This window comes from Convolutriloba macropyga, chromosome 8 (assembly GCF_964194025.1).
Source record: "Convolutriloba macropyga chromosome 8, txConMacr16.3, whole genome shotgun sequence".
NCBI lineage: Eukaryota > Metazoa > Xenacoelomorpha > Acoela > Convolutidae > Convolutriloba > Convolutriloba macropyga.
In genome coordinates this window covers 61958905-61980938 of record NC_134475.1, presented here as the reverse complement: position 1 = coordinate 61980938, position 22034 = coordinate 61958905, and the positions used below count along the sequence as shown (strand labels likewise).

General features: G+C 40.5%; 1 protein-coding gene across 2 annotated transcripts in view; it reads left to right on the top strand.

Moving 5' to 3' along the window:
- LOC142344902 (RIMS-binding protein 2-like) overlaps positions 1-22034 on the top strand; it is a 114335-nt gene that overhangs the window by 29905 nt on the left and 62396 nt on the right. For both annotated transcript variants that reach the window (XM_075396956.1, XM_075396955.1), the window contains 6 exons: positions 10522-10788; positions 10988-11161; positions 13897-14162; positions 16972-17177; positions 20006-20201; positions 21080-21245. In XM_075396956.1, coding sequence (XP_075253071.1) covers positions 10522-10788; positions 10988-11161; positions 13897-14162; positions 16972-17177; positions 20006-20201; positions 21080-21245 — 1275 coding nt within the window. The remainder of the gene's footprint in view (positions 1-10521; positions 10789-10987; positions 11162-13896; positions 14163-16971; positions 17178-20005; positions 20202-21079; positions 21246-22034) is intronic.

Here is a 22034-nt window from a genome sequence, read left to right as displayed (position 1 = left end):
CTATGTTGAGCGTCACACCGGTGCCTTGGGCCCGTAACTTCTCTTGCACACTTTGATCGATGAATGAAACCGTTGATCCACTATCGAGGAAAGCATATGTGTTCAGCCTGTTGCCACCGCTCTGTATTGAGACGGGAACTACCTGAAGAAAGCTAGTAACTTCGTTACTCTGGTTGATTGTTGCTGCGCTTACGTTGACTGCATGACTGCCCTCGTCCATTTGGTTTTCTGAGTGTAGCAATCGGTTGTGCTTCTTGATGCATCCATTGATGCCGCACGCATTGACTTTACAATCTTTGATTGCATGTCCTTTGCCTAGACATCCGTAACATAAGCGTTGCTTCCTCACTGCTGCGTACCGATCATTCACACTCATGTTCCTGAGTAGTGGACAGTTCCATATTTTATGAGTGCCATCAGCTAGTGGACAGTGATCACTTTGCGTTTGCTTCGTTTCTTTCACGTTGGAACTTGCACTGAAGTTCGACGTTTTCGAGAACCGTTTGTCTCTATTTGTGCTTCTTCGGTCTTGTTCTCTTCGCTCTCCCTTGAAAGCTGAAAACCTTTCGTGCACGAAAGCTATCCTCGATAGCCATTTGTCAAACATAATCAGATCAGGCCAATCTTCATCTTTATCATCAACATAGAACCACCACTTCTCTTTGAGAACTTGGGGTAGTTTATCTACTGCCATATACAATGTCGAGCTTGAATGCAGATCACCAATCTGCTTGTACTCTTTGAGCAAATTCACAAAGTTCGAAACAATAACTGAGAAACTGATCAGACCTGTTGAGTCGTGTGGTTTCACCTGACTTGCTTTGCGAAGACTCTCCAGTTGTGCATCAATAATCACATGAGGCCTTCCAAATTTCCTCTCCAGAATACTCCATGCAGCACCATAGAACTGTCCAAAATAGCCCATTCCTGAGATTGCTGACCTTGCCTTGCCTGTCAGTAGAGTCTTCAGATGGCTCATCTTCTCTGAGTCTGGTACTGGTCGTTGATCCACTGTAGCAATGAACATACTAGACCACTCCGGCCATTCGAGAGGGTTTCCGTCGAAGTTGTTCAACTTCAGCTTTGGTAGGTTATTGCTACCTGCATATCCACTGTTGTGTCGGAGTAGACCAGCTCTGGGGGAAACGTCCCGGTCTTCAACACTTGAGGATCGGTCTCGTGAACTGCGATATTGTGAGAAGTGACTATGCCTGTTCACTTCAGGAGTGGCTTCGAAGCGACCTGTTGATCGTTCTGGCGTTAGAAGGTTGTCGATCCTGCTGGCCCAGTCTGAGACATCTCTCTTCTTTGGGGTCCAGTTGAAGGGTGATCTGTCGCGAGCACCAGTTGATTGGGAACGAACATCATCGTTCTCTAATGCTGTTCTCTTCACTTTGCGCTCTAGCTCACGCTCTTCCTCCAGCAGTTGATGCTTGGTTTCCAGTTCCTTCATTTGCATTTCTAGCTCTAGCTTCCTCCGCTCGAACCGTGCCTGTTCCAGTCGCATCTTGGTTTCGAATTCGATATCGAATTTCTTCATCCTTTCCTCGCGCCATTGCTTTGCTGAAAATGTTTCCGAAACATTCTCCGTCTCTTGGCCACTTGCTGTTGCTCCATTTTGCACAGTTTGAGCAACTGGGTTGTCCATTGGGTAGTTGTTGTTGCTCTCGCTGTCGTTCACTGCTTGAGCTGTGTTGCTTTGCTCTGCATTCATTGCTGGTTGCGTGCCTTTGCTTATATATGCAAGCCAATGATAGTCCAAACTTGCTTTGCACTTCCTTGCTTCTTTCAGATGCTCTTCAACGAAACTTGTTGGGTAGGGTGCGAACTTGTTTCGACGCTGCAGTTGATTGGGTATTTCTTCTTCTAGTAGGTGAACAGTCTGTTGGTAGATGACTTTTAGTTTGTTGGGTCGATCTGAATCTTCAATTATTTTGTAACCAATCCCTGTTTTAGTGTTAACTTCTTCCAATAGGTCTCGGAGTCTCTTGTCGTACCTGTGAGCTGTTGATTGAAGCTCCTCTCTGCTGGTTGTGCTCGAATTGCCTGGTTGCTGTTTGCTTTGCTTGTTCCGTTTAAACGAGGTCAATTCTTCAACGTGTTTTGTGAATTGCACTCTTCTGTTCGCCTCACTGGCCTGTTGCTGTTGATTTGTTTGATTCTCTTTTGGGGTTGCCTTCGGCAATCTCTTCATCAGGTTGGACAGCAGTTTGCCTTCCACTGTGCGGGTCGGCGGACCAAAAGTAACGGCTGCTCTCCTATCAAAGTCAAGGAAAACTTTACACCGCCCAGTTCGTTTCAGCGGTTTCAAATCTGTCCGGATATTGTGTTTTTGCAGTTACCTTTTGTGAACTGTATTATCCGCTATACTGTAGAATACCGTTGCATTACTTGTTGCTCAATTACTCCTGATAATTAATCGCTCAGCTTTGCTGAATAACAAACTTGTTTTAAACAATCAAATTTTGCTTGAGTTTTGGTTAATAACTCGAATTATGATTCAAAAATGCAAAACCCCTTATGTACAGCTCTAGGTAACTGTCCTAGCGACTGTTTAGGGTAAACAATTTCTATCTCGCAATGTTTTAATGTTCTGGGCGACCTTTTCCCGATAATCAAAGTTAACAAATGTAACCAAATTCGCACTTTAATCAAAGTTAACAAATGTAACCAAATTCGCACTTTGTGCTTTTCAGCGCACTCAATTGCTCAATAACGCAATCTGTGAACTATGCTAGGCTTCGTTAAAGCCAGTAAGAGAAACTGACTTTATGCTTTGCACAAAGTTTCTCTTACTTAGGAACTTTTGTTCCTCAGAAAGAAAGTTTTGAGAATATCAAAGTTAATCTCTTTTCACAAGTCAAAGCAAAGTTAAAACTGTACAATCAGTAATATGATCTACAGGAACAAGACACGATAACAAGTAGTTTACCGCTCCAGAAAGTGTGCTTCAATACGCACTGTATGTCAGTTTAATAAGACAAAATTCACAAGTTTCTTCTGATTTTTGGTAGTTTTTCAAGCTCCTTTTATGCTGCTAGTCACGTGGATTTACATGTCAAATTCAAATGTTGATTGGTTGTAGATAATAATGTCGACAGAATGTGAACACTTTTCCATAACGTCACTTTTTCAGTGTAAATTTGATGTCATGGGAAATTTGTTAACCATGTCGAAGTTTTGTCGAATATTCTGTTTCAATAACAGGTTGATTCGCAATCCAATCGCAAAGAATCTGATGCAATACTGTTAAGTCGTAGTATTGTTTTGCTGGTGGTTGAGGTAGTTCGAGTTTGAGTTATAGTTTGACTTCATGAATGACGATTGCGTACTAATAATGGTTGCTAAATATAAATGTTGAACAAAATGACCAAATTCGTTTGGCTTCGATAGAATGTAGCATTAAAATTCGCTTGTCACACTATTCTAGCTTTAAGGCTTGAAATGACCTTGAAGCGCTATTCAATTTGATTTCTGAGTTGTTAAGCTTAGCCGCAATATCGCCGGCCCTGTTTTCCATCGCGAAAACATATTTTCCAGGTAGTACTGGGGCGAGCTTCACTACTGGTCTCTTGTACACACCATCGTTCGTTCGAATTATCGCTGATCGAATCACACCGTCAGACCCGTCGATTTTAGAGTTTAGAGATTTACAGGAGAGATCTGATTATTAGATCAAGATGGTGATTTGATTTTCGGGACGAAAAGAGGCTCAAAAATCAGCTGTATATATACCCATTATTAGTGTGAGAAAGTCAAGATACAAAACTAATCTTAGCACCATGATTTATAGTGGGGGTCGCAAGGGTTACCCAATATGGCTTGCTTCTGCAAATTTTCCAGAAATCAGTCGCAGGGGATACCATAGATGGTATGCATTTACACTTTTCTAAGAATTCGTTCACATTTCCGGTGGTATCATAATCATTCTATACATGCTGGGAATATTTTACATAAAATAATCTCACTCGAATATTAGTTATCTAGATTCACCAATTTGAACCGAATATTGATTCTAAGCACCATTTCTTGATTATTCAATTATATAAATTCTCTGATTGAAATCAATTTGCTTTTGTCTTTCTAATCTTGTAAGTTAAACTTTCTTTCTAATTCTCACTAAGTTTAAGACTATAGTTTGATCGATATTCTAACACCCCCACTCAGACTTGATCTGATTGCGTAGAGTCTGTTCGCATCAAAACTGCTTTGAATGTTTCCATTTTCGGAACGGGTAAGGACTTTGTGAAGATGTCCGCTGCCATTTTGTCTGTAGGAACGTAATGAATTGAAATAGTCCCATCCTCCGTCTTGTCCCGAATGAAGTAAAACTTTGTCTCGATGTGCTTGCTCTTGCATGACTGAATTTTGGCAAAGTCTGATACAACTTTGGTTGTCCTCTCCAATTGCTATTGGACGTTTCTGTTGGATGCCAAAATCCTCTAGAAGTTGTTTCAGGTAGAGTGCTTCCTGAACTGCTGCTGCCATGCCCTGATATTCTGCTTCTGATGAAGAAAGAGCAACTGTGGCCTGCTTTTGACACCCCAGCTGAGTGCTGCGCCACGTCCGTTGAGCTTGAAGTAATAGCCCGTTATTGATATTCTGTCGTTCACATCTCCAGACCAGTCTGCATCACTTTCCCCCACTAAATCATAACTAGCCTCTTTTGTGTAATTTTTAAACCTTTTGAACCTTGAAGATATCGCAGAAGTCGTTTTCCGCAAAGCCAGTGTTGATTGGAAGGTGCGTTCTTGTGCCTGGACAGAATGTTGACTGTGAACATGATAAAGAAATGATCCAACCAAGCTTCTGTAGATCCTCTGGTCCACTTCTTCGTCTCCAATCTGTGCTGTCTGAAGTTTTAAATTCAAATCAGCTGGAGTTCTTGAGTGTTTGCATTGACCCATTTGAAACCGCTCAAGCGTTGTTTCTATGTAGCGTTCTGGGTCAACTGTGACTTTGCCATCATCTTGTCTGATTCGAGGGCCCAGAAACCAGTGTAGTCTCGCTCTGTCTTCCATGCAAAATGTTGCTTTTAGTGCCTTCTTGTTATCGGAGATCACTGTCATACTTCTTGATGCTACTATGATGTCGTCAAGGCCGACCAAGACGAAGGTGTGATCCTCTGCCGTTGATCTTGTGAACAAGCAGTGATCTTTCCTGCTTCTGGTGAACCCCTGTCTCAGTAGGAAGTTTGCCAGCTCTTTGTACAGGTTGTTAGCAGCCTGTTTCAAACCATAAATTGATTTATTTAGTCAACATACTAACTTCTCCCCATCTGATCCGCGTTTTACAAACTCCTGTGGCTGTTCCAGATACACTTCTTCCTCGATTGGTGAACGCAGGAAAGCAGCCTTGACATCAAATTGGTGCATCACATGGCCCTGCTTCGCTGATAGCTGAAGTAGAATCCTGAATGTCTCTGGCTTACAGGTAGGCGCAAAAGTCTCAAAGTAGTCCAGTTCTTCCACTTGTTTGAAGCCTTTCGCCACATAGCGTTCTTTGTATTTGTCGACTTGACCACTGGGTCCCAATTTCACTTTGTAGACCCATTGGCCCGGTATGACGTCACTGTCTGTGGGTGGTCTCCTTAGGTCCCCAGTCTCGTTGTGTTGGAGTTCCTTGACCTCGTCATTCACTGCCCGGTACCGCTGGTCCCATTCGTCAGCTTGCTTGGCTTCGTAGACTGTTTTGGGTTGCACATAGTTACCCTCAGTCAGAGCAAGATGGGTCCTGAATTCTCCAAAAAAATATGCGGAACATTCCTTGCTCGTGTCCCTCGTCGGGGCTCTGCCCTGTCCGCTTGCTCCACTGCCTCTTCAAAGAAGCCAAATGTCTATAAGAAGTCCTCCGTTTCACTGTCTTCCAGTGACTCAGAGTCTCGGAGACTCCCTCTTGTTGCAGTAGATTCTTCATCCAGTGCTGTTTTCTCAACATCTGAGGCATCTCGTCTCAGTGTCGTTTCTTGAGTGTTCGCGCTCTCTGCGTCATGCCACTCTTCCTTTTTTGCAGTAGATGTGCCCTTCTCCTCTTTGTTGCCATCATCATGATGAACATCATCTGGGTGCCAGATCCCCAGTTGCTGTGACCCCTCGTCTAGTAGGTCGGGCGTCTCTGTATTGTCAGGGATTGAGCCCACTTCGGACTCCTTTATGATCACATCTCGAACTGCCACAATCTTGCTTGTGTTGGGTACGTACGCCAGGTATCCGTTGTCTCCTTCAGTGTAATCCACAAACTTTCCTTCCAGTGCCTTGGGTTCAAATTTGCTGACATCTCTGTCCCGCTTCCTCTTGAAGACTGTGCACGTAGATAGTTTACCAATTGAAAGCTTAGGTTTTATACCTCGCATCAATTCTGCTGGGCATTTTTCTTCTCCTCATCTCACAACCAAGTTCCTGATCTTCGTTGCGTGAAGAATTGCTGCTCCCCACATCATCTTGGGAAGCCCTGAGTCAATGAGCAAACATCTTGCCATCTCCAGCAGTGTCCTGTTGCAACCCTCAGCTAACCCATTATGTTGTGGCGGCTCTGGTATGGTCTTCTCCTGTAGAATGCCTGCATCTAAGTAGTGTGTCTTGAACTGCCGTGAGAGAAACTCCTTCGCATTGTCTTGCCTCAGCTTTCTGGGCGTCCCCACACTGAGAACAAATTTCTTCAGGCTGGCCAGTGCTTCACTCCTTGCCTTAAGCAAGTCCACAAACACAAACTTCGTGTACTGGTCTGTGAACACAATGCAGAACCGGAAACCTGAAAGTGACTCTACTCTGAAAGATCCCATCACGTCTGTGAACACCCTCTCCAGCTTCTCTTCTGCTTGGGTCTCTGCCACTCTTGGTACTGGAGTCTTTGTGATTTTGGCCCATGCACACACATTGCATACATCATCTTGTCCCCCCACTGTCTCTGGTGGATTCCTGACCACATCCGCTTGATTCAAATGACCCAATCGTCGTTGCCACTTCCTTGCACTGTCAAGTTTCACGCTGTTGGAACTCGTCTTGAATTCTAGAACGCTGCAGGGTAAGTAAGACAAATTATTTTCTTGTGTTAGTTTTACCCGAGTTCCCTTCTGGAGATTCATGCAGCTGTTTCTTTTCTCGAAAGTGAAGCCATATCCCCACTCCGTGCATCTTGAGACTGGTAGGAAGTTTGCATGATATTCCGGCACACACAAAACATTTTTGAGTTCGCATTGGAATTCCCCTGTGTTTGAGGGTATGCTGATTGTCACACAACCTCTGTTCGCCACTATGTGATCTGTACAACCACTGCCCACTAGCATGCCTGCTGTCTTTCACTGGGTAAGAACTGCCCAGTACTCCTCGTCTGGTGAAGCCAATGTTGAACCCATTGCCACTGACTCCTGTTTGCCTCAATCTCTTTGTCTCTTGCATGCCCTGTCTAAGTGACCTTTCTCACCACACTTGCTGCATTCTGCTATCTCCTTCCTCCTGCAGTCCTTGGCCAAGTGTCCAGGGATCCCACACACAAAGCAGTTTCCTTTCTTGGGTCCCTTCTTGAAGTCACGCTTCACTGAACCACTTTGTCCCTTGTGCCTCTGTGCTGTGCTCTCATGGAAGTTCTGCAGCCTTTTCCTGAACTCTGTGTAGTTCGTTTCCGGGTTAAAGCTTTCCTGTATAACAAAACGTTCATACCTCATTGGCAGACCATTGAGGACCAAGGCGTTGAAGAGGGTCTCTGAGACTGCTTTCCCTGCTTCTTGTAGCCTTGTGAGCAACTCTTGTCCTCTGATGAAGAAGCTATCCAAATCCTCAGCATCCTCGAGCTGCAGTCGAGCAAGCTGTGCCACCAAAGTCACCACTGTCGGCGTCTCCACACTCTGAAATCTCTCCTGCAAACGCTTCCAAGCCTTTGCTCCATCTCCGATGCCGTCATCTCCAGCACAGTCATGTCTCATCAGCGTGAGGGTTGTTGCATCTAGAGTCAGTGCCAGATGGCACCACACATTGTTCCGTTTCTCCTTGATGTCTGCAATTTCCTTCTCATATGCATCCTTCAGCACCTTTTGGTTCTTCTTTTCATCATTGCTTGCCCCATTGGCTAGTGGTGCAGGCTCGTTGGGTTGCTCTTCTGTCCCATGTAGTGATTTGTAGAGTCCCTTCGTCAGCATCATTGCCACAAATCTTGTGCTCCAGACTGGAAAGTCCTGTGCTTTTCCTGTGTAGGTCAGCAGCTTCACTGTCTGTTGATCCATCGTAGTTTGGGCAGGCAAAACAGTTATGAAAAGAAAAGCTACTAAGCAGAAAAGGATTATAACTGTCAACAACAAATTAGTTTTCTTTTATAAATTATCTTTAAGACTTAGAAAATTGATGGGACCATAACTTGTTGGGTCGTGGGTTTTCGCAAGCGGAATAAAAAGCGTTTTTAACTAAGTAGAAAAATTAATTTCTCAAAATGAGAGAATAACAAGAATGATATTTTACTGTAGAATTTAGAGATTTACAGGAGAGATCTGATTATTAGATCAAGATGGTGATTTGATTTTCGGGACGAAAAGAGGCTCAAAAATCAGCTGTATATATACCCATCATCAGTGCGAGAAAGTCAAGATACTAAACTAATCTTAGCATCATGATTTTCAGTGGGGGTCGCAAGGGTTACCCAATATGGTTTGCTTCTGCAAATTTCCCAGAAATCAGTCGCAGGAGATACCATAGATGGTATGCATTTACTCTTTTCTAAGAATTCGTTCACATTTCCGGTGGTATCATATTCTTTCAATACATGCTGGGAAGATTTTACATCAAATAATCTCACTCTAATATTAGTTATCTAGATTCACAAATTTGAACCGAATATTGATTCTAAGCAGCATTTCTTGACGATTCATTATATAATTTCTCTGATTAAAATCAATTTGCTTTTGCCTTTCTAATCTGGTAAGTTAAACTTTCTTTCTAATTCTCACTAAATTTAAGACTATGGTTTGATCGATATTCTAACACCTTACTTTTGAATACAACCCAACTCTGCAAAGTTTATGTATTTACCATGTATTAACATATCAAAATGGACTTAAAATACATTCTCGGTCATATGTGACAAAAGCCTTTCAAGTCTGCCTTTGCGGTGTAATGGGTAATATTATATGACAGATGGGGTAATCTTCCGTATCAATGAACAGTTTTGTTTGTGGGACAGCTATTTTGATGCTTGCAAAAAAACATGCACACTTGGATTTATTAATCTACTGCTTTCGACACTCCTTATTAATGGTTTCACTCGGCGACCTTCGGCTTTTGTTAGTGTATACGCTCCAGTAAGTAAGTTTTGATCATAAGATGGAGCTTGAAATTATGGAGCTGGAAATCATAAGATGGAGCTAAAATTAAGAGAGCGTAGTGAGACTCTCGCAGTGTGGACTAGTTGGCTCAGTGGAGAGTACAGGATTGCAATCAATCAAGAGATTGTGGGGTTGCAACCCGCAAAGGTCCCAAAGTTTATACTCTCACAATAATGGTTGCGATATAGAATCACCCCCCCCCCCCCAGTTAGTGGTCAGATAACCTATAGCCCCCCCCCCATCATGGTAATTATACCATGATGGGGGGCATAACTTCATGGGCCCAGAGTTGCTCTAATGGCTTTATTGCGATCTGTTAATAACTGGATAAGTCGAACCGCTGTAGTCATGAAACCGTTTCACATCACGCACAATTCTATCCGCTTTAAAGTTTGCATTCGGCTGATCTTAACTTTTATTGTTATCAGTTTTCATCCTGAATAAATCGTTGCAGTTGAAAAATCCCCGATTTACGAATAACAATTCTAAGCGAGGCTGCTGGTATCATTTAAATGTTCTGTTCTTTTATAACTTTCGATCTATTTCCTTCTCTCCCTTGTGAACGAGGGGGCATCATAATATTTTCTGGGTCTGAAAAAGTAATCTAAGTCTATTTGTTTAAAAACCAATAAACGCGTCACTCGGTACAAGTTTTTTTTTATTACTTTTACGTGTTGCTTAATATTAGAGTCAATTTCTGATTGCTACTTTATTCTCAATTTTGTGGCCGTGGTTTAGTCTTACCTAATCTCATAATTTGACCGAGTCGCTGGGTTCTTTTTATATCATCAACGGTTATAAATTGGGAATTATAGCACAGCGGGTATTTTATAATGGTTTAAAATTGGGTAATTGGTTATTGGTTATTTGGAAATTGGGTTTTTACGAACCAGAACCTCATAAGCACCACAATTAAGCACTTAACAATTTATCTATAATAGAACGTTTTTTTTTCACCCGCGGCCACATCTTGTGTAAATAATTCAAGTTTTGGCACGAGTAAAAAAATGTACCAGAAAATGTATCATATTTATCTTCACAAGCTAATTGGTAAACATTGCTTAAATTTTTAGTTAGTAATGTTCCGGGTTAAAAAAAATATTCAATTCTAAACTCCCTTGTTTCACCAGGGTGAGAAGTAAACAGGTCCGCACTTGTGAATTTCTGCGTGCCTACCTAATGTTTTCGCGTTCAATTCGTTCTCTCTTTAGGGCTTCCCGACTGCCCGACCGGGGTTCGAGTCTCGGTGGGGTCCTCTCCCCCAAATACCCTTTCTGTATTTTGGCAACCAGTGGTATCGGACCCCGCTGTCGCCTCAGGTCTTCCAGGGATTAGTGGTGGTGTTGGGGTGGGTGTAGGAACTTCCAATGGTGCTGTCGTGACGGGGTACCAAGTGCTTAAAGACTCCGGAGAGGTTTTGGCAACTATTCCAGACCCCACTGCCGACCGGGCAATACTAACTGTCTCTTCTCTACGAGGTGGGTTCCATTTGCATGTATTGAGGACTTTTGCGCTTTTGAATCCTTGATTTCTTTTTCTTACGCATCAAATTTCGTGTTTTAATTTCGTGTATCAAATTCGTTGGGTTTATTCCATAATGGAGGGTTTTCCAAAAATGAAAGAAAATTACCCAAATGTGGTATAGACTGGTACAGGGAGGGTTTTTGTTGTTTACAGGTGCTAAACGAATATCAGTTAGAACAACTTCTCACACGGGCTGCTCGATTGACTCTAAGCCCGCGAGGGTGCCAGCCCACTTGACAGCGAACAACACCAGTTCTAACAGACACCTCAATACCAGAGCGGAGGGAGTACTCAGTCCAAATGGTGGGACCGGTAAAAGGTTCACAGGTGAGAAAATGACTCCGTTCCGTATCCTAGACCTCGACTTGTGAAAAGACCCCCTGCGTGACCCGAAGACGCTGCTCCGGGGCCCAAGTAGGCTCCCGGGTCTTGGTGTCACCGTCATTCAATGCAAATTTATGTATGATAAGCGGTGAATTTCAAAGGCGGTGAATGCGGCGAAATTACATAAATCAGGCGGTGAATGCGGTGAAAAAAAAACTTTTTCGCCTGGTAGCGGTGAAGTTACATAATTTCACCGCTGAAATTAGCGGTGAAATTACTCAAATTCACCGCTTTGAAAAAAAAGTGTCCAACAAATTACTTGAGATAAGCAGTGAAATTACATAAATTCACCGCCTCGAAAAAGTGTTAAAATTGTGTGAAATCAGCAGTGAATGCGATGAAATTACATCAATTGACTGCCTAACTTAGTGGTGAAATTACATAAATTCACTGCTTAGAAAAAAGTGTTAAAAATCACGTTTTAAAGATGATGAAATTATGGAAGACAAGCAGTGGAAATTTTTTAGATCAACGCTAGGAGACGGTGAATTTTTGTATGATCCACGCTGGAAAAATATGTAAGATAAGCGGTGAAAAATTTTTTTTTTTCACCGCAAATTTCGTACATAATTTTGCGGTGAAATGCGGTTAATGCGGTGAATTTATGTATGTATTTACACCGCTAGAGTAAGCTGTGAACTTACAAAAGTTCACCACAATTCACCGCTAAAATATTTAATTTCACCGCTATAATAAGCGGAAAAATTACATACTTTAGCGTTGAAATGTGGTGAATTTTTGTTAGTTCGCCGCTTAATCTAGCGGGGAAATTTCACCGCATTTTAACGGCAAAATTTCACCGCATTCACCGCAAAATTATGTACGAAAATTGCGGTGCAAAAAAAAACAACTTTTCACCGCTTATCTTACATATTTTTTAAATTTTTCCTCGACCCGGGCTATAAAAAAAAGCCTCCCTATAAGTATTTTTCTAGACTGGGTTGTCTTCCACCATTTTACGAAAACTTATCGACAATAATTTGGTTGGAGAAAAACATGAGAGTTGGACAAATGATTTCAGTTCCAATGTTAATAGTGCCAATTATATCGAGTATTTAAATCGAGGTGAAATGATAGAGCGGTGAAATGATAGAGGGGTGGAATGATAGAGGGGTGAAATGATAGAGGGGTCAAATGATAGAGGGGTGGAATGATAGAGGGGTGAAATGATAGAGGGGTGAAATGATAGATGGGTGGAATGATAGAGGGGTGAAATGATAGAGGGGTGAAATGATAGAAGGGTGAAATGATAGAGTGGTGGAATGATAGAGGGGTGAAATGATAGAGGGGTGAAATGATAGAGTGGTGAAATGATAGAGGGGTGGAATGATAGAAGGGTGAAATGATAGAGGGGTTGAATGATAGAGGGGTGGAATGGTAGAGGGGTGAAATGATAGAGGGGTGGAATCACAGAGGGGTGAATTGATAGAGGGGTGGAATGATAGAGGTGTGGAATGATAGAGGGGTGAAATGATAGAGTGGTGGAATGATAGAGGGGTGAAATGATAGAGGGGTGGAATGATAGAGGGGTGGAATGATAGAGGGGTGAAATGATAGAGGGGTGAAATGATAGAGGGGTGGAATGATAGAGGGTTGAAATGATCGAGGGGTGGAATGATAGAGGGGTGGAATGATAGAGGGGTGAAATGATAGATGGGTGGAATGATAGAGGGGTGAAATGATAGAGGGGTGAAATGATAGAAGGGTGAAATGATAGAGTGGTGGAATGATAAAGGGGTGAAATGATAGAGGGGTGAAATGATAGAGGGGTGAAATGATAGAGGGGTGGAATGATAGAAGGGTGAAATGATAGAGGGGTGGAATGATAGAGGGGTGGAATGGTAGAGGGGTGAAATGATAGAGGGGTGGAATGACAGAGGGGTGAAATGATAGAGGGGTGGAATGATAGAGGTGTGGAATGATAGAGGGGTGAAATGATAGAGGGGTGGAATGATAGAGGCGTGAAATGATAGAGGGGTGAAATGATAGAGGGGTGAAATGATAGAGGGGTGAAATGATAGAGGGGTGGAATGATAGAGGGGTGGAATGATAGAGGGGTGAAATGATAGAGGGGTGAAATGATAGAGGGGTGGAATGATAGAGGGTTGAAATGATCGAGGGGTGGAATGATAGAGGGGTGGAATGATAGAGGGGTGAAATGATAGAGGGGTGGAATGATAGAGGGGTGGAATGATAGAGGGGTGAACTGATAGAGGGGTGGAATGATAGGGGGTTAAACAAAAGGCATGAGAAAGGAGGACACCGTAGCACAGATAATCAGCACCATGAATACTTGATCACAACCATATCCCTTAAAATTTTAGGATCTTCCCCATTGCACCCTCTTAAGGGGACTGGATTCTGTAGACCCCCCCCCCCTAATAATTACCATAGTTGTACGTTAATGTGGGACTATTTTTTCGGGCGTCCTGCTTTTTACACCTATTTGGTAACCCCGATTTTTTGACCCCTATATAATTTAACGCCGCATTAAATTTGTATCCTACATTGTTTCACCCCGATTTTAAAATTCCTATAATTGACAGGATAATTAGGTCTAAATCAATTATAATTAATCCTTCAAAATTGGGGTGAGATGAAATAGAACTTATTTTTACAGGAGTCTGTCACCGGAAATAATTTGAAATAGTCATAATTGGAGATTTTGACAATTTTAGGGGGTGGTTATGATCACAACGATGGTCACCAAAGTGGGGCTAACTTCCCTACAGGTGACTACATGAGTGAAACCAGCGAAGTATCTGAACTGACCGACATCATGGAGGAGTCTGGGGAGTTTTCTGCTGTCAGTGGGGGACTGGGCCGACCTTCACATCCGGGAGGTCTTCCCTCTGGTCAGCAACAGTCTGCTTTCAGTTTGGAAAGTGTCGGGGTGCCCTCAGTAATGCCCACTGTGTATGATTACCAGCAGTACCTCAAAACGGTCAGAACTTTATGAAAGAATAGAGCTTCAACTATGTTTTTAAAACCTAAATTTTAATTTGTGTTGAAACACTTTGCGTCTTTTGTCGTCAACAGTAACTATGCTTCAATTAGCCTGAAATTTATTTCTCAATTTTTTACATTATTTGTTTCTGATCCAATTTCGAAAGCATTTCGCTCAAAAGAGCCATCTAATTCATAAGTGCGATTGGTTATATCTGCGATTGGTTCATGGCCGATAAGACGGTACCAAACACCATAAGAATTGGTTAAATAAAGAAAAAAATTAATTTCTCCAATAAAAAAATATACAAATTACGCACAATATATTGCATTGGAGGGTACAGACAACGGGGCTATAGACACCCACTTTTCAGTCTACCCCAGGGTAAAAAAAAACACTTTTATTTCACCCAAAGAGTGGTGAAATTGAAAATAGAAGCCATGTGACTCTTGATAGCAATTACAAAGAGGAAAAAATATCAAGTTTTCACCTCGTCGGAATAAACAATTCACAATAAATAAGCGTAAAGCGAAATCAAATTTAACGAACGGTGAGGATTCGTTGTTTGATAATCCTTACTTTTGATTATAATGAGCTGGACTGTCGTCGGCAAACAAGTTGATTAATTAATGGAAAACTCATGTATAAAAGTAGTTTCTTAATTAAGAACAATCTGCATTATCTTACTCTTCTGCAAATTTACAAAACAAAAAAAATGAAAAATGTATAGAGACAGATTAATACGGGCCGTTTTTCATCCAATAAAACTATGCGATCATTTAAATTTTTTCCCTAATTGTAAGAAATCATTTCATAATCAGTCTCAAAAAATTTTCTTCATAAAACCCATTTATGTATCAGAATTTTTACAACAAATACGTTTGAGCAAGAATTTAACTTTAAAAGAGATTTCTCGAAAAAATTGCTCTCTGAGTCTAATTATCCTGTAATCTAAATTTGTGTCTCTGGTTCTCTTTTGGTTATCTTCTTAAGATCGTGTCGATTCCCATGCAAAGATCTTGCAAGTTGTTCAAATCTTAAACTTTTCATAGCAAGTGTCATGACAAGATCTTGGCAAAATTTACCATGTTTGTTATCAAGTCATATGCAGATTCAGTTCATCTAATTGTCGCTCCAGATAGTTTAAGAACACTTTCAGCTTAAAAACACTTTCAGTTTAAAAACACTTTCAGCAGGAAATGAGTTTTTCCACATTTTCCCCAATGACTAAATTTATCAGAAAGAATACATCATCATAATATCTAAGTGAGACAATTTATGATGTACCAAGAAACATATATACCAATGTTCAAATGAAAGAAAAGTTCATTTGGCCATGCGCCGGTGGCCCGCGATAAATGATATAAAATTACCTCGTCCAAATATGGGATCGAATTATCCTCTCATTTTTACTAAAAGCATGCTTGAATTTCTTAACTGTTAGACATCGACTTCAAACTTAGATATAATGTTAGCTAAAGAGAAAATTGAACTCACCAAGATTTCCACGGTGATATTGATTTAAACTAACAACATAATTGAATTTGATCTCTGATAAACCGATGCTTAGTTCATTTTCAACCGTCTCAGATCATTATAAATAGAACCATTTTATTGTATCTATATCTAATGCTTATTTCTGCTAATGCTTATTAAGGTACTTGTTTGGTCATGATACCCTTGAAGTGCAAATGATTTCTGGAAATTTTGTAGAAGCAAACCATATTTGGTAACCCTTGAAATCCCCACTATAAATCATGGAGCTAAGATTATTTTTGTGTCTTGCCCTTTTCACAAAGATAACGGGTATATAGACAACTGACTTTTCAGCGTATTTTCATCCCTAAATTCAAATCACAATCTTGATCTACTATTCAGATCTATTGTAAGATATCTGTTTGTTATTCCCACTTTTTGAGATATTAATTCTTTTACTCATTTATAAACGCTTTTCATTCCACCTGTAAATGTCCATAACCCAAAACTAACGCTAATTTGAAGTCGGATTATTGAACAAAAAAATCAACGTGAACTATTTGGTTGTGGTCAAAATTAATCAATAAGAGGGGAAATTTGTAAATGACGTTTCTCTTTGACTCACCCAATGAGCAGAAAGGTGAAACTCATGCGAAAACCCGAATGAAGAGAGTAACAAGGGTACTGTTGCTCAAAGGTTGAAATACTTTTAAAGAAGACGAGGGGGCTGAGAACACTGCCTTGGGTGATGTCTCAACAAGTAGACGTACCCAAATATAGAATTTTCAGTGCATCTGATTGGTTAAGAGTTTTAAAACTGCTTAATTTTATGCCTTCAAATAGCATAAATTTGTCGTAGCCCAGATTATATAATTGTACTGTGTATGGCCATGCCTCGCGGGCCATGGCCATGCCTCAGCGGCCCGTGGAATTTTATATGAATATGTCACAAGCGAACGTGAGATCAGTTTCCCCCAAAAGTAAATATATTTTTGGCCTTACACGACTTCTGAGCAAATTTAGGTTAATATTTATATACCATTTTAAATCATGGAGCATTTGCTGATCAATCAGCCAATCAAAAAACAGTATTAACACTTTTTCTCATTCTTGATTGGCCAGCAATAAAATATATTTTCTGGTACTTCTGCTATTTGCACTAGCGCAACTGTTTCACTACTTAATTTTAATTTGAAGTGTGATTCTGTCAATGACATCACGTTGCTGATCAGAATCAAGATCAGTTTAAGCTCTTTGCTGTATTGGGTAAACTTTCATGTACCCTTTGAGAAATTGGCAGTCACTGATTTTGATTTCTGGCCTTCTTTAGCCTCGAACCCACTCCGACAGACCCAGACGATCTCGACCCAGAGTGCCCCCACCACACAGCCAACTTGCAGCCAATGAGAAGGCATATACTTCAGATTCGGAGTTGACTCACGTGCGGCCAAGCTACAGGAACACACATTCCTTACGGTCACCTGGGGCAGGGTACAGAGATGACGACTTGGTCATGTACCAGAGCTCACCCGCAAGGTTTGAACAATTTTGGCTGCTCTAACGTAAGGATTTTGTCAACGTAATCATATTTTCTTAAAATTGCAATATTCCCGTGTGTTGCTGGTAAGTTCAGAAGCAAATGCATGTTGCCGATTTTTCCGGTAATTTTTGTAGCGAATTCACCTCTTATCGGGCCATGCGATATACAAGGAGGCCCGTAAATGTGTTTTTGCATATAATGTTCCAACCCACTCATCCCTATGTTTGGCTAAATTATCTGATAACCAAACAAACATTTTTAATAATGTTCTTCAAATGGATTCTCAAATATGGACAGACGTGTAAATCATGGAGGTTATTTTGTTTTCATTTCAGTAGCAAGTTCAGTAAATGAACGGGACAAAACTTTTGGTCAAAGATAAAAAAAATCAAGCTAATACAGTTTTTCAAGCAGAAAATAAAATTCTTCTTATCAAGTAAACAGTTCATTTTGCAAAACAACAACAAACAGTGTACAGAATTCTAATTCTATTCAATTCAATCCACAAAACACAATTGGCGAATAATCTGAACACCAACATTTTTACAGTATGCGGAATTAGCAGACTTTGATTGTTCACAAAGCAAATATGCGAAATATGTTAAAAAATGAGAAAAAATCAGAGAAATATCTCCTTTTTCTTCGAAAACATGTGGTGTTGAAATCATCAAAAACAGTACAACACATGGTGATAACACGCACATCACGCGTTTTCAAAACATTGCAAACAATTTAAGAGAAAAGCATAAAAAAATGGACGATCGCAAAATGACTGGCACAAATTAGTTGGGTAACACAGTAAATGAAAATCCCTCACTCCTTCTTGCCATTCCTTGTTAGAAACCAGATAACGTGGTTTTTAATTTTTTATAGTTCCATTAACCAACAAATTGCCTTGAAATATTCAGGTTAATGAAAAACAAAAAATGCATTTTTCTAAATGTTTTTCAAATTGTTTGAAATTAAAAGGCTTCGTAGAAAATAACACTAGCTATATATTGATTATAATAATTGAACATAACTTTTTGAAGTGCCGTCGGGGTAGGCTGTTTTTCGAATGGCATGAAAGTGGTGTTGAGGTCTGTTGTTGTTCAGAGTGGAACCAGTTTTTTAGACAACAAGATAAACATGAATAAATATGGAATAATTCAAGAGCTTTAATTTTCACCTACAAGAACTGTCAAACTAAACAGAAAGAAAGTTCTATGAAAACTAAAACCACTAAAGCAACTAAACCACTAAGAACAAATAACAAATCGACAAACTGTTGTAATCTCAGGTTAAACTTAAAAAAATGTCTTAGACAGCATTTTCAGTGTCTGAGATATTTATCGCTCAATCACACAATTTACAAGAAACACAGATAAAGTAGAGTATCCTTTCATTTCACGCAAGCAATTTCAGCAGCTGAAATGTAGAAATCGTTAAAATTATCTTTTTGATTTCTTACCTCGTGGTCGGTTGAGTAAAAAAAATCATTGAGGAAGACGATGTACTTGGAAAAAATGCATTTGTTGACATTTCTTAACCTAGAATTCAAAAACTGGTGAATCTAAGAAAATAAACCGAAAAGTTCAATAAAATTTTTAGTGCTAATTGGAGAGGGCCGATGACATCTTTTATTGTTTCGATTGAAACCTGAAACATCGAAAAGAACAACAAGAGCAATTATGGCACAGCTCAGAATTCGCAATTTTTTTAATGGTAAAGAGTTGGAAAACCGGTTGACCAAACTTTTAACAACTAAAATGGATCAATCAATATTAGTTTGTTATAAGACAGAGGTGGGTCCTGTAAGAAATGAAGATTGACAACAGGAACAATGATGAACAGTGGCAAAATTCAAAAAGTGACTAGCTTTTTAAAAAAGACACAAGATTAAAGTCGTATAAACTTTTAACCATCAAACAAAGTGATTGTAAATGTTAACATTGCCTCTTTGGAAAACTAAAGGACCAATAGGCCAATGTCAGCAAGGAGTTAAAAAGATAGGACATCAGGTACCTTAATGAAAACGCAGAGCGTGATTGCCATAAAGACCGTAATCCCATAATTCTATAGCCGAAAACATAAAATAGGGGTTTTTGGTCTTAGGTGTCTACATTGAAAAATAATGGTGACGGCCAATTGCGAGACTACATCAAAGGGCATTAAGAAAAAAAGTGCAACAAAACTCAATTTTTTTGCAAAGGTTTCTTTATGAAAACACGGTGTTGAAGTCTGAAAAATTAGTATCGGCGCATTGACCGATTCGAACAAGGACATATAAGCCCTATTGAAAGACCTATAACAACTTTAATAGGACTCCTAAGGTAAAAAATAAAAAAACAGCAAATACAGATTTAAACTTTTCGCTCGAGAAAAAACTTTAAAACCGAAACTAAGTTCAAATTCAAATTTTTGCTTCACTTAAGAGGAGTTTGAAATACTAAGGCTTTAGAGCTACTCTTTTTTCTGAATACAGTTATTGTTGTAGAGTGATTAAAATACGTTCTCAAATTTAGTCCCTCATTGGTATCAAAAAGTTGAAAGAAAAAATTGAACAGATCTTAAAAAGCCAGCATCCAATGTAATGAGTTTTATCGAAGTTATCAAAATACTGTCAATGGTATTGGCTCACAAAGTTTTTATAGATCGAATGTTCAACAAGCCCTTGCAATAGGTTATGAATAGGTTATGAAGACTGTCTGAGCAGGTTTTTTTCTGGCAGTGGTCTTGATCATTTTCAGCATTCTTAGCTAAAAATCTGATGAAAGGACTTGTTAAAGAGAGACTTATTGTTAAAATAAGTTAAAGAATGTTTGCAGTCATTTGTCTGTTTTAGGTTACGGGGTTCAGGCAGACACCAGTTCGGTGGGCCTGGTGGAAGGTGGAACAAGCGGAATGGCGGAGGAGGAGGTGGAGTTGGGAGTGGAGGTGGTCGGTATCGGTACTTTGTGGCCTTATACAACTACAATCCAATGACAATGAGTCCCAACAAGGACACTGCACATGAGGAGATACCCTTTAGAGAAGCTGACGTAAGTCATTACGTCATTTTTTAACTGCCTTTAAAGGAAATTAGGATCTTTTCCGTTTGTTCCCCTCCCAGTGCGCTTTTCACCCCATCCCCGTTACCGAGCACGTGCCATTACATAGTAAGTTGTAATGAAAAATATTGGACGTGCGCCTATGTATTGCAAATAATAATATGCACCCACTAAACTGGGGTGGAGGGGGGGGGGGCGGGGCAACGGAAAAGGCCGACCGGAAATTATTGGCATAATGATTTTGGGAGATTTGATTATGTAAGTTTTAAGCTCGGTGCAGCTCTCAACTTTAATCAAATAGTTAATTATTTAACAAAAAAAAATCAGTCGTTTCTCTTTTTGAAGTCATGATTGTTGACTGTTGTGAATGTGACGAGTTTACTAAAACTTCCAAAACAGCATTAAACGTGCAAAAAGATTTTTCATGAGGAACCCTATAAATCAACTAAGGCCTCAATGGAAAACCTATGATGCATTATTTTTGGAAAAAAAAACAAAAGGGCCATAATCTGGTTAATTGAGTTTACCCTCTGGTTAAACCTTCTGGTCAGTTTTAAACCCCCCCCCCCCCCCCCTTAATTACACAATGAGGCTGGCCTCCCTAAGCTTAACCTATCTATAGTGAAAACCAACCCCTCGTTTGTCGATAGAGATCATTTGGTCCAACGCTTGTCTAGTTTATGTTTTGGAATTGCCCCCACGTCCGCGGGTTCCCGATCGACGTAAACTCTGATTATAGTAGCATCATCGAATGTGTGTTTGCAATCCGGGGCATTATGGGCTCAATTTGCGCTTAGGTTTTATATTGAGAAATGAATAATCTTTTGGTTCAAAAGAGCCATTTATAAGTTTTAAACTTGATTGCGCAGGTGATTAAAGTGTACGGGGACAAAGATGAGGATGAGTTCTACTACGGGGAGACCAGAGAGGGTCTGAAGGGATTCGTGCCCAGCAACATGGTCATGGAGTTGGGATCCAGTCCCCAGAACCACCCTCACAACAACTCAGCCGGTGCTGCTAATCGTCACGCCAAAGGTACGCAGAATTGGAAGGTTAAATTTGTATTTGCCCAGGTTGAGGTCCCAGACCGAAAGCCGATATGTCCAGAGCCAGATGAACGCACGACGGGTGTGTCGTGCATTCAAATTTACATAATCTGAAAACAAAAAAAAAACGCACGAAAGTCTGGACATGAACGCACGAAAAGTCTGATGAACGCACGAAAGTCTGGACATAGGCACTTTTTGTCTGGGACGGTCTGGATATAGACAATTTCCATCTGGGACGGTCTATGCATATCAACTTTCGGCCTGGGACCTCAACCTGGGTGGTGTTACTTTCCTCTCCAACGAAGTTTGAGGTCATTATTGTTAACGTATTTTTATGCAGAACAGGTCGTGGTGCGCGTTAATGACCAGACCCATCCAGATTATAATCAGCCTTAATCAGACCCACCCAGACAGTAATGAGCCATGATCACACTTTAACTCGTTTTTTATACGTGCCCGCTTATTCCCCGTTTTTGTTGTTGCCACGATCAGGCCCATCCAGACGATAATTAGCCATGATCAGACCCATCCAGTCAATAATGAGCAATGATCAGACTTAAGCTCGTTTTTCATACGTACTTGTTTTTACCTCGTTTTTGTTGCTGCCTTGATCATCCAGACGATAATCAGCCATGATCAGATTTTAGCTTGGTTTTCATACGGGCTCGTTTTTAGCTCACTTAAGCTATGAAAAGACTCCCGCATCCCGAATATTTCAAGATTCAGACTTATATGCCTTGTTTGCGTTTATGAAATAGGATATCTGGGCTACTAG